The following is a 13,195-nucleotide window of genomic DNA, read 5'->3' on the forward strand; positions in this document are numbered from 1 at the left end:
CTCTCTCTCCCTCTGCTGCTCCTCTATCCCCCTTTCTCCAAATCTGTCCCTACCCCTTTTCTACAAAAAGCTTCAAACTTGGGTTGTGATAGAGCCTTCGTGAAAAGATCGGCTAAGTTAACCTTCGTGGGAATGCAGGACAACTGTATGCCTCTACCTAACAGTCCCTCTCGAACATAATGATAGTGCACCTCAATGTGAATGGTACACGCATGAAAGACAGGATTGCACACAATGGCCAAAGCTGTCACGGCCATCCACAAGCCCGTGGCAATGCTAGCTGACTGCCAGCACAAAAGCCACATAGGCAACGACGTGGGCTACTATACAACCTAGTGCAGATACAGGTACAGCCACACAGGCTAGGTCAACGTGGTGACATCACCACATGCGCCATGTCAGCTGACGTCAGCAGCCACGAATCTGTGCAGGTTCCAGGGTTGGTGCAGCAGCAGTCCTCCAGTCAATGCAGCATTAGCATGAGTCGGCCATTTCAGGACCCAAGGGGCCTATAAAAGGCAACCCCTTGGCCCTTATTCTTCATCCTACTCTTGGGCCTTCAGTGGATCAGTTCAGCAGCCAGGGCTCCCAGCAGGCTGCAGCACATCAACAGGGCAGCCGGGACCTACAAGCATCATCTAGTGAGGATTTACTCCCTCTCCACAGTCCATTTTCCATTTGTAGTGACGGTTTCATCCCTTCATACAGTTGTATTCATCGCTTTGGGCATTCATGCATTCAGTTATATATTCCTCTTCGGATGCCCGATGTATTCTCTCCCTCTAATTCTCACTCACATCCACAACATCACTAGTGTATTGAGTGCATCATATTCATAGTTTAGGTAGAATGAGCAAGAGAGAGTGTGAGTTAGTCTATCTCCCGCTACATTGGTATCAGACTCGCATAGTTCCCAGGAGTTTCGAAAACGGGAAAACGAAAACGGACAGGAAACAGTGTTTTGGAGTTTCGGCCACCAAAAGAAACGGTGGAAACGGAGTTTCGGTTTTTAAGGTGGGAGTGAGGGACAATGGGATCTCAGGTGACTGGCCAAGAGAGGCATATGTTTTTGCAAGGCTTGTAGGTCTCTTTTACATTTTTACGAGCGAGGCATTTGCTGGTTGTACAGCCCTCCACCCTGGCTACTACCCCCTTTCAGAGATTCCCTGAGCAGTGAACTAGGTTCTCTGTGAATAGGCTCGTCGATAGCCAATTTTTATCACTTGTTTTTCTTCCATTATCAGCGCCACAAAGATAGCTGATTTGTATAGAGTTCACATTGGGCAAGAGAAATGTACTCATCTCTATTGTAGACAATGCCAAGATTACTTGCTTCTTGCTAGACCAAGGTACACCTTGAGAATTTGGCATGAAAGTGTATGTTGAAAATAGGACGACCTTCCCAATCTGCATCACAAAACCCTTCAAGCTGTGATTTTGTATAAGAGCTCTCTTTCAAATATGTCAACCTATGGTTGGCTGTCCCACTAACTTACCTGAAAATCCGCTTCACTCCACATCAATGTTGGACACACGGCTTTGCCATACACCTGCTCACAAGTCCTCTTGCATGGGAAATACCATGCCATGTTGATGTCATCAAATAGGTAAGCTTACCAATTCTTTGTCGGTATAATGTAGGATCTGTAAAAGCAAAACTTTTCAACTTCTACATATTTAAACAACTGTACTCAAGAGGTATGGCATGCAGCATCCTGAATTGCTCCAATATGAAGTCAATGTACCTTGTTTGGCTAAAAAATATGCCTTCTCTTATTTGTTCTATCTAGTATGATGAGACTATCCATGCAACACAACAATTGTAAGAGCATTTGCATTTCTCTTCACCTCTACACTCCATAATCGAGTTCATTTTTGTGAAGCCTTGCTGCTTGAAATATGCATTAAACCTAGGCCATGGGCTTTCTTCAATATGCACAATAATTGCCTCCACATATTCTTCTAGATACCGCATATACCAATTCTCTATTAATGGATATCTAGTGCAAGTGTAACCCCATACTACATGCAAGAGAGAGAATATAACAGATTGTTTTCATCCTTCACATTGGTGTACAAGTCTCCTCATAGTCAATGCCCTCTTACTGGGCATATCCTTTTGCCACTAATCTTGCCTTATATTTGTCTACACTCCTATAAACTTTGTGCCTTGTAGACCCATTTTTGCAACCAATGGCATTCTTTCCCTTGGGTGGTTCCACTGACTCCCGAGCCTCATTTTTCAGAAGTCAACAGGGTCTTTGACCTGTGCCACACACACCTAAAGATTGCTTGCAATCTTCTAGGCTTCATGTTCTTAATAATGTCCTCTACTTCATCCACCAATTTCTTTACCACTTTGGCATTTACTTGGATGGCGTAGCTTCTTGGTCATGTTGCCCACGACATTGCGCCAATTGTATAGGGATGCTCCCCCAATCTATTGATTGCTGCTGCTCACACTAGCTAGCATGTCATCAAATATTCCACATTCCACGGATTCTGCAACTCTGCATCACTAACATTGTCAACTATTTGCTTGTCTGTTCTTCCATCTAATTCCTCATAACCATCTAGGCAAGTACCTTGCTTTACTTCCTTATCAAACACTGCATCATGCGAAGCAACCATTTTGTGAGTTGCAAGATTGTGCAAGTTATAGGCTTTATGTTCCTCTGCATACCCAACCATAGCACACTTCTCACTCTTGGAATTAAACTTGCCTCTCTTATCATTTAACGCATTGGCATGGGAAGCTAATAAAAGACCCTAAGATGTTGGACACTTGAACAGTCCATCGGGAATCGTAAAGTTGGATTAAAAGACTACTTCAGATGACGGCAAGATGCCAACATGCACTTTGACGGTTATGCTTACACTTGGCCTCATGAATGTCAAGGGAAGAGGAAAATTACACCCATACATCCAAAGGTTGAAGCCTTTTATTTTCTAACAGTCACATGTGAGACTTCAAGATCCATGGAATGTCTAGGAAGCACTAAAACTTTGGAGTCATTTGGGCCTAGATACAAAAGCTACAATGAGCATGATTTTCAGTTCAGCATGACAGCATAGCCAAAGATGCAATGCTAAAACGCACTTCAATTGTACAAGTAACGGCCATCCTCGAAGTGCAGAGCGTTGTTTATGCCGCTGGCACTTCATCATTTAACAATGTCTAAGAAGGATCGTGTCCTTCATGTCTAATGTTCATTTACATGACATGGGCTGGACATAGTCCGTCGTCAGATCTAAAGTTCTTCTCAGAGATGGAGAATGTCGATGCCTGAATTGGACGTCCTATGATTGCATGTTCAGCCTTACAACTCTGAGGCAAAGTCACTGCCTGCTCGAAAGTTTGGTATGGTACGGGTGTGAAGGTTATAACGAGAGAGGCAACCCACCAGAATAAGAACACAAGATACAACCCCCATAATCAGAGCAAGGAGAGGCGCAAAAGACACAAACGTGATCAGAGACTTGGTTCAACGGTCTCATTACAATGCGTTCTTAATCGCAGAAATTCACGTATCCGTCGGGTTCACGGACTTCACGCAGTTCAGACAGAGAGCTACAAGTGGCAGTAAGGCGCATTGGGAGGAAATGCTTTCAGTGTACAATGCACAGCTGAAGTTAGAAGCAAAACATAGAAAGCTCGATTCACCTGCAAGGAGTCGAGATGATCTCCAAGAGCCAGCAAAGCGTCTCGAACGGCTCTCAATTTCTGTACATGTGGGGAGTCGTGCTTCGCAAACAAGTCGATCACTTCATCGCCAAAGGAATGGTTGGAAGAAATCTGTGGTGCATCTGCGGCTTGTTCTTCCGCCTGCTCATCACGAGCAGAGGTTCTGAGGATGGCATCGTTGATCTTGGCAAGGAGGTCGGAGGCTGTGGCGAGAACAATGCCAATCTCAGCAGGCTCCATAGCTGCTGCATATAGGCAGCACGTAGGCTCGCTCTCTGAGTGTTGATAGAGCAAAGAGGCACGTGTGTAGCACTGCTTACGCGTGCCATAGCATATCCACTAAGCACTTGGGACCTGCTTACGCGTGCCATAGCATATCCACTAAGCACTTGGGACCTGTTCCCATGCAGCCCCGATGCGCACACCTAGTTGCTACCGTAGGTGCTCATTCGGTCCACAACACATTGTTGGCCACCGGGTGTTGCATGACGTGGAGCCAACCAACCTCCTGTGCATTGTAAATTTGGTTTCAACCCTGCGGCATGTGGCCCCTAGTGGCTTGATGGCCAAAATGCCATCCTCCTGCCACCCCCCTCACAGGGTGCCCGGTCGGCCACCACATCTAGTGCCTGTGGAAACAGGCCCTTGCTACACCAGTTTCCATGTATCAATTCAGTTTGATTTCCTATAGTACGACGCATGCCATGCTTTTAAAAACAAGGTGACAATCCCTCTATGGCCATGCTTTTGAAAAATAATACTAGTAGACCATTTATATGTACAGGTATGCAATGGAGTGATCACTCCAGTATAAGCATTCTTGTTCCTGCTTTGCTCACTTCACAAATTCATATGTCCTCAAAAACCAATCCAATGGAACCCGAAACTACTCCCAAATAAGAGCTAATTTTGAGGACAAAATTCACATAATTCCTTCAAGTGCCTGCTGCATCTTGAGCGATACCAACGAGAGAGGGACACCTATTCAATTAATTTCATGATGTTTGCATTGTTTTCATGATAAATTAAGCTTAATTTATCAGCTGAGGCGGTTCAAAGGCAGGAGATGACGCTGGGTGAGCCCGAGAAAGAGAGAGAGAGAGAGGTGCAGCAAGGGAGAGGGAGGCAGCCGACGCAGAGGTGTCAGATGAAGGGAGAGCGAGGGCGGGGGGGAGGGAGGGAGACAACGGGGCATAGAGTGAGAGAGAGAGAGAGAGAGAGAGAGGGAGAGAGGCACCTGAAATGGAGGAAGGGAGGGAAGATATAAGGGAGGCATGGCGTTTCACGAGGAATCTAGAACCTTCCCACACAGCCATCGCGTCGCTACTTTCGTTTAAACACCTTGGTTTAGATTTTTCATCCTTATAATACTAATAGTCGAATATTATTGTGTGGAGTCCATTTGTCACGAGACCATTCTACTAACATGTCCTTTTTTATTCTATTATTGTGTTGAGTCCATTTGTCACTCTTGGATCGTTGAGGAATTTAATGCTTTTGCAAATGAAGTGGTCAATAACTCTAATAGTATACTCTTCTCCATTTGCAATATTTAAGACGTTTTCATTATGCCTGTTTATGTTGTTGAAGTGATCTTTATCTTCTTTTAATTCCTTTGTATTAGGGCAACCTACTGGTAGCCCCCACATGCAAGATCTGCTTGTTGGAAGAGAGAGAGAGAGAGAGAGAGAGAGAGAGAGAGAGAGAGAGGAAGGGAGGGAGAGAGAGAGAGAGAGAGAGAGAGAGAGAGAGAGAAGGTGGGAGGGAGGGAGGGAGGGAGGGAGAGACATTGCAGATGAGGGGGAGAGATATGTGTTTATCTTATATGCAAGATATCTTTAGATGATTCAAGAAGTTTTTTAAGAGCTTTGTTAGCACTGCCGCTAAAAGGGCCATGTTATAGCATCGATTCAGATGTCCTTTGAATTCGAGTTAGGAGACACCTGGCAGCTATGTATCTTCTGAGTGTTCACTTTACTTGAAGTCGTGCTTTCATTTCATTCTTTCCTCCTATGGCTACCTTTTGCATTCCAAGGTATTCTTGTTTTGGTTGTGGTGTTCTTGTTTACTATTGTTCGTGCTCCTGCCATTGCTCTTGACTGTGCTTCATTTCATTAGCATGGGGATTTCTTTTGTTCATGTTAAGGCTACTCCATATTTCATACTTTTGCTTCAGGTACTCATTGTTTTGGTAGAATTTGTAGAATGCTTAGAAGAACCTAGCATGGCTTGAACCTCTCGCTAGTGTCTGCATGCATCATAATTTCATTTGCACTCCTCTGTTTGAGAATAAATCTCTGTTGCTCCATCTCTTGCCAAATAAAGTAACCACGGCAGTTCAGAGTCTTTCATGTCCATGCCTTTTGATTTGTGTGTGCACTTATATTTATGCGACGAGACGGTTTCAGTAGTTCTTTGTTACGTTGCTAGTAGCTTTCTGGCTATTGTGATTGTTCATGTCCTGGTAACCTCTTCCACTCTACTATATTGGATATCAATCTTATCCACGCGCTATGCAACCCTCACTCCATCAGATCTTCCTCTGTGTGTTTCTTCAAGATCTATATCTCGCTCAGCTGCACTTTGCCTCCAAGATTCTGGATTCGCAGTAGCTACAGCTAGTTGCTAATGTCTTCTTGCGGTCGTCTACTGGTCATTAAGATATGGATGACAAAGAAGATCTCAAATGGGCTGCCTTGGAAAGGCTCCCCATATTCGATCGGCTGAGAAAAGGCATTCTCAAAACCATCGGAGACAATGGCAACGTAATCCATGAGGAGTTTGGCATTACAAACCTTCAGTTTGCCGAGAGACAACATTTGATCGAAAAGATACTACACGTCACATAGGAAGACAACGAAGCTTTCTTCTCAAGCTAAGAGATAGGATTGACAAGTATGTGAACTTCTCTTCATGCTTCAATTTGGGATGAAGCATCAGACACAACATTTATTTTCCTTTTTTCTTTTTTAAGAGTCTTCCTACTCAACCGTCCCAATAGCGTGTAAATTTGCTTCAGCATTACTCTGTTTAGAGTTACATCTTGAATTAGGCTACCAAATTCTTAGGGCTTGTAGGCTATGAAACCTATGCTCTTAGTTTTATCGCGCTGCTTTTGACTTAACAAAACAAAGTGAAGGGAGAGAGAGAGAGAGAGAGAGAGAGAGAGAGAGAGAGAGAGAGAGAGAGAGAGAGAGAGAGAGAGAGAGAGAGAGACAGATTTTTAATTCACTCTATGTTGTGCAATGCTTCGAGAGTGTATCTTCCCTTAAGCCTACTTCTCTTACTAGGTATGCGGGCATTTCCTCTACTCCATTTATTTTTCATTTGCTGCTTCTTTTTAAATGAAGATGTGTACATATTCTTGTGCTATGTGCAATCCTTTTGAACAAATAAAATATAGAAAGAGCCCCATTATTGAACTTTTCTCTTGAGATTTAGAACGCACTACCTAGTTCACTCTTTCAAAATTATGGGTGGAGAAAGTACTTTACCTTTATGCCACACAGAGAGAGAGAGAGAGAGAGAGAGATTTAATTTACTCTTTGTTGTGCAATGGTTATTTTGATGATGAAATTACATGGACTTGTTTGTGTTAGGTTGGTCTAAGCTCCAGTACTTGCTTTGAGAGTGTATCTTCCCTTTAAGCCTACTTCTCTTACCAGGTATGCAAGCATTTCCTCTGCTCCATTTATTTTCCATTTGCTACTTCTTTTTAAAGAAAGATGTGTATATATTCCTATGCTTTGTGTAAATTAAGTCCTTTTGAACAAATAAAATATGGAGTATGTAGTTTTTAATGGTCTCATTTTTTTTAGCATACTTTACTATTTCTTTTTGAAAAGTGTTAAAACTTTGCTCATGCTTTTAATCTTACCTAAGAAAGAGCCCCATTATTTTACTTTTCCCTTGAGATTTCATTTTTTATAGCATATTTTTCTATTTCTTCTTGAAAAGCATCTAACTTTATTTTATGTCTTTGAACTCACTTAAGAAAGAGTCCCATTATTGAACTTTTCTCTTGAGATTTAGAATGCACTTTCGAGTTCACTCTTTCAAAATTATGGGTAGAGAGAGTACTTTAACTTTGTGTGTGTGTGTGTGTGTGAGAGAGAGAGAGAGAGAGAGAGAGAGAATGAATTACCTTTATGTGTAAATTATGTCTTTTTAAAAGATAATATGAAAATTATATATTTTATTACTGTTTCATTTTGTATGGCGTGACCTTTGAACTAAGTTTTTTCTCAGTATGGTATATAATGTAGACATGCAATATCACACTATTCTAGTGTAATATTGAATGTTATATTATATTTCATACTAGAATAGTATAAACATTGTAAGACTTAGTGTATTTAGTGTATTGTCTCTCTGTAAAATGAATATGTATAATTCAAAATTTATTGTATTTTCAATGTACATATTAAGATTGCTTAGTCTATAATAGGATAATGTAAACACTCCAAAAGTTAAAATGCTTAGTGTGTTTATTTTGTTCCATTTTGACTTCATATTCTTTAATGTTCTAGATATATCTCAGTGTTATTCTAGAATGGAATAGTGTAAACATTGTAACGCTTAGTGTGCATTCCAAGAGTTGGTATATTTAGTATGTACATTATATCTTAGTGTGTACATTCTATTCCACAATGGGATATTGTTAACATTCTAAGGCTTAGTGTGTTTATTAGCATTGCTTCCAAGAGTTGATATGTAGTGTGCATTCCAAGAGTGTTGAGAGTTGTGGTGCCATGAGCACATAATTAAAGGCTAAGGTATGGTATAGGAAAGAATTAAAGTAGCCACCCTAAGATGTGGACTACAAGATGTGGAGATGTGGATTGAGGATATCCACAAGGAGAGATGTGGATGAGAGGATCCCACATGGTTTGACTATTCTAAAGGCTCTCTCTATATAAGAAGCCTATCATGTATTGTTGAATACACCTATTGCAAGAGAGATAGATTTGCTATCTCCCTCTCATGTCTTACTTAGTGTGGTTTGAGCCTCCTTAGTCCTTCCGCTGATCTTGTGTGCACTAGGCTAGTACGATCTGCACTTTAACATGGTATCAGAGCAGGTTAGCTAAGCCTAGAATAGTTTAGATTGAGAGTCCAAGAGAAATCTCTGTCATGCATTTCCATTCATTAGAGATTTCTGTTTTCGTCCACTCTTCTTCCTAGAGGTAGAAGAAGCAGCATGCAACTCAGAGGCAAGGCGACCCACGTGTAACTGCAACTCTAGCTTTCAAAGCTCACGTAGATAATCTATAAGCCCATGGCCATCTATGAGCCTTCTACAGCATCAACGCTTCCAACCAACCACCAAGCTTAGTGGCTCCTACAACTACATCTCGTAATGGCCCAACGTCTTCTACGTCACCTCCAATAAGTCTATCTCTGCAGAAAACTCTCTGCTAATGATGCGAGACCTCTCCAATCAGCAAGCTTCCAACTACAATGCTCCACGAAAATGCCCCGCTTTAAAAGGCTACCTGGAAATGGGTTGCCAACATTTGACGCTGAGCCAGGCTTCCCACAGCCTGCACTCACAACAGAGTCTAGGATCCACAGCTGGCTCTCACTCTCCTATGTAGCCAACAGCTCGAACTATTCATATGACAGGCTCTTGCATCACGGACTCCTCCAACGATAGCCTGCATGACTCAGTGCTCAACTCCTATAGCCACAATATGCTCCAAACAAAGCCAAACATCTAGCATCTTCATTTACAGCTACTCCATGGTTAGCAGCAACATAGCAGTTCTCGAAGTAGTGCCTGCCTTTGTCGTCAAAGTGTCCTGCGCACTGAGAAAACTACAACTGTAGAAGGCATCCTTGTCAATTACAAGAAATTATGAGCATTGGAGCTTGATCCCCATCGACATCAAATGACTACCTTCAACCTGTGACTCGGCTCTACAGTCCTCAGCTACAACGCAGTCCTCCCAAGTTCTGGAAGCAGCGACATGCAAGACAAAATACCAATAACAAAGGCACGATGAGCTCCTAAGGTGACTCCAGCCTCTATTGCACCTCCTTCAACGAAATCGCAGCACCCAGGACCACAGACGGCTCTCCATCGATAACGTACTTCAGCCGATTGCAACCTCACAGCTCCTTTCTCGCTCCTTTTAAGGCTTCAAGTTGCCAAGCTCCTTCTTAGGAGGTAGTGTAAGGTCCGCGCTCTTTCTCCTATGGAACTCGTAGACGTTATCATCTTTTGCCTCTATCACCATGTGGATGCCATAGCCAGAGATCCAGGCAAGCTCGTAGAAGTTTCTTGAGGATACCCTTGTTACGCTTGGAGAATCCCGCATCCAACGAGCTTGGAGAATCGTAGAGCTTCTCCAAAAATCGACGAGCTCGCATCAACGATGCCAGCCTTAGGCCACATGGTAGATAAGCATTAACTAGGGTTAGGTGAAGTTAACCTATGGTTCAGAGGCTTGGTCAGGTAAGTGGTAGATAAGAATTGACTAGGGTTATTAAAAGCACCCAAGGTTCAGTTTATGGCTAGGTTGAATTGCATAGTTAAGTGGGACCATGGTTAAGCTAATCTAGACTTAGGTTAACTAATTTGGGTCAAAAGATTGCCACATGTCAATAGTGCCACCTAAGCACAAAATTCCAGCCATTTCTATGTTTACTTTATTTTTCAGTAGGGTAGTGGGATCATTTTAGATATTTCTTCTATTAGCTTTTTATGCTAGAGTAATTTTTCTATTAGTTATTTCAGTAGTTTATGCTATAGCAATTTTAGTAGAATTTATATGCATGCATTGTCTCTATATAGTATTATTATAATATGTGCAAGATTTTTTGTGAGGTTCTAATAGCTTCTTCTTACATATATTGACATACATAGCTTCTACATAATATTACTATAATGCGTTCAAGGTCTTTTGTGAGGTCAGTGAGCCCTCAGCATGAGGAATATTTCATAGTAAGTCCTTAGTACGAGGAAATCTCATCTACATCAGCTCAGTCTAATTTCAGTGATGTATAGCCATCACCTTCACGCATGGATCCGACTCCATATTTTACCATAGATGCAGATACTCAGCAAGAGTTCACCAGTGATCATGCAATTTCTCAGCAGGTAAGTCCTCACAGTACAAGGCGCTCACATCTTCTACCGCATGCAAAAATTTATGCCCTAGCGCTGGTGAAATCATTAAAGATGTGATAAGCTCCATGTCAAAGGTGGAAGCACTCTCATGACTTTCAGCATTTCTGTGATACACGTGATTAAGAGGGAGCTCACATCCCCTCGTACTCCAGAGCAAAATCCAGTTGCAGAAAAGATGAACCGTACCATTCAAGAAAGGTTGCAATGCATGCTTTCCAATGCAAGTCTTTCTGGTGGTTTTTGGGCTGAGGCAATGAAGACTGCAGTGCATGTGATCAATAGATCACCTAGTAAGAGTTTGGATGGTGGTATTCCTGAAGAGGCATGGAGTGGCAAGAAGCCCTCTTACTCTCATTTGCATATATTTGGGTGTGAGGCATATGCACATGTGCCAAAAGAGCTTCGAAAGAAGCTAGATTCTAAGTCTAGGAAATGCATCTTTTTGGGTTATGGTGAAAGTGGAGAGATGGGCTATCGTCTCTAGGATCCAGAAGCAAAGAAGATCATATGCAGCCATGATGTAGTCTTCAATGAGAAGAAGATGCATAAGGCACCCATGAGGGATGTGGAAATGAGGAGAATCACTTTCCAGGATGTGAATCCACCTGCATATGTTGATAGACAACAAGCTGTCCATGCACCAAATGTGCAAGAAATGGTACCACCAAGTACTCCCACAGGTATTCAATCAAGGGTAGATGATGGATCATCTATTGGTGGAAATGATGAGCCAAATGTGGCTGATATTTATGCAGGTGGGACAACAAGCTGAAATGCCCTTGAGAAGATCATCTAGAGTGTTTAGACCGCCTGATAGGTTTGTTCCAGGGGTAGACTATGTGATGCTTACTGATTGTGGGGAGCCTTCTTGCTACAGAGAGGCTATGATGCGCGAGGATCAACGCAAGTGGGAGTATGCTATGCAATCAGAGATGAGTTCACTTATGAACAATAAGACTTGAGACTTGGTTTCTTTGCCACATGGAAAGAAAGCATTGCCATGTAAATGGGTCTACAAGATGAAGGTCACAGGTGATGATGTGCCTAGGTACAAGGCTCGTTTGGTCGCTAAAGGGTTCAAGCAAGAGAAGGGTGTGGACTTTGATGAGATATTCTCTCCGGTTGTGAAGATGACCACACTTAGATGCATGCTTGGACTAGTGGCATCAGAGGATATGGAGCTTATGCAGATGGATGTCAAGACAGCTTTCTTGCATGGGGATTTGCATGAGGAAATTTACATGGTGCAGCCGGAAGGCTTTGAAGAAAAGGGCAAAGAGCATTTAGTTTGCAAGCTGAAGAAGAGTCTCTATGGTCTTAAGCAAGCGCCTAGAGAATGGTATTAGAAGTTTGATGCTTTCATTCGGTCCGAGGGTTTTAGAAGGAGTGAAATTGATCACTACCTCTACACTAAAAGGGCTAAGGATAATAGCCTGATAATCTTGGCACTATATGTGGATGATATGCTATTGGCTAGCAAGAATACTTATGAGCTAGATGCATTAAAGGCCAAGTTGCATGAGGCCTTTGATATGAAGGATTTGGGACTTGCAAGTCATATTCTTGGTATGCGCATCACGCGTGATCGGAGTAGGAAACTCCTTTGGCTTTCACAAAAAGAGTATATTACAAGAGTATTGCAGTGTTTCAATATAGAGGGAGGGAAGGCAGTGAGTACTCCATTGCCTCCATATGTGAAACTGAGTCATACAGACAGTCCCAAATCAGATGAGGAAAGGGCCATGATGGCCAAGGTTCCTTATGCATCAGCAGTTGGGAGTCTTATGTATGCTATGATAGCTACTAGACCAGACATTGCATTTGCAGTGGGAGTTGTTAGCCGGTATATGGCTAATCTAGGAAAGAGGCATTGGGAGGCAGTTAAGTGCATCATGAGGTACATGAAGGGTACCAAGGAGATGTGCATCTTCTTTGGTAGAGGAGACATGCGTGTACTTGGGTACACAGATTCAGACTATGCAGGGCATGTGGATGGTAGGAGATCCACTTCTGGTTATGTGTTCACCTTTGCAGGTGGTGCAGTGTCGTGGATGTCTCGCGCACAGAAGTGCATTGCTTTGTCTACCACAGAGGCTGAGTATGTTGCAGCCATAGAGGATTGCAAGGAGGCTATATGGCTTGATCGGCTAGTGGGAGATTTGGGGATTCATATAGGTGTACCGACATTGCATAGTGATTCCATGAGTGCTATTAAATTAGCACGGAATCTGGTCTTTCATGCAAAGACCAAACACATTGAGGTCAGGTACCATTTCATCAGGGAGGTACTTGAGGACAAGTGCATAGAGCTTGTCAAGGTTCATACAGATGATAACCCTGCAGATATGTTGACGAAGAGTCTACCTAGTCAGCGGTTT

General features: G+C 42.6%; 1 protein-coding gene across 1 annotated transcript in view; it reads right to left on the reverse strand.

The window, feature by feature from the left end:
• The window catches only part of LOC147882290 (plastid division protein PDV2-like), a 40,802-nt gene extending 36,845 nt beyond the window's left edge, over positions 1–3,957 (reverse strand). Inside the window, exon 1 of the mRNA XM_087400903.1 lies at positions 3,665–3,957. Coding sequence (XP_087257029.1) covers positions 3,665–3,925 — 261 coding nt within the window. The 5' untranslated portion in view covers positions 3,926–3,957. The remainder of the gene's footprint in view (positions 1–3,664) is intronic.
• Between the last annotated feature and the right edge of the window lie 9,238 nt (positions 3,958–13,195).

The sequence above is a fragment of the Dipteris shenzhenensis genome, chromosome 29 (genome assembly GCF_047967505.1).
Source record: "Dipteris shenzhenensis isolate YYH24624 ecotype China chromosome 29, Dip_SZ_1.0, whole genome shotgun sequence".
In the NCBI taxonomy this organism is placed as follows: domain Eukaryota; kingdom Viridiplantae; phylum Streptophyta; class Polypodiopsida; order Gleicheniales; family Dipteridaceae; genus Dipteris; species Dipteris shenzhenensis.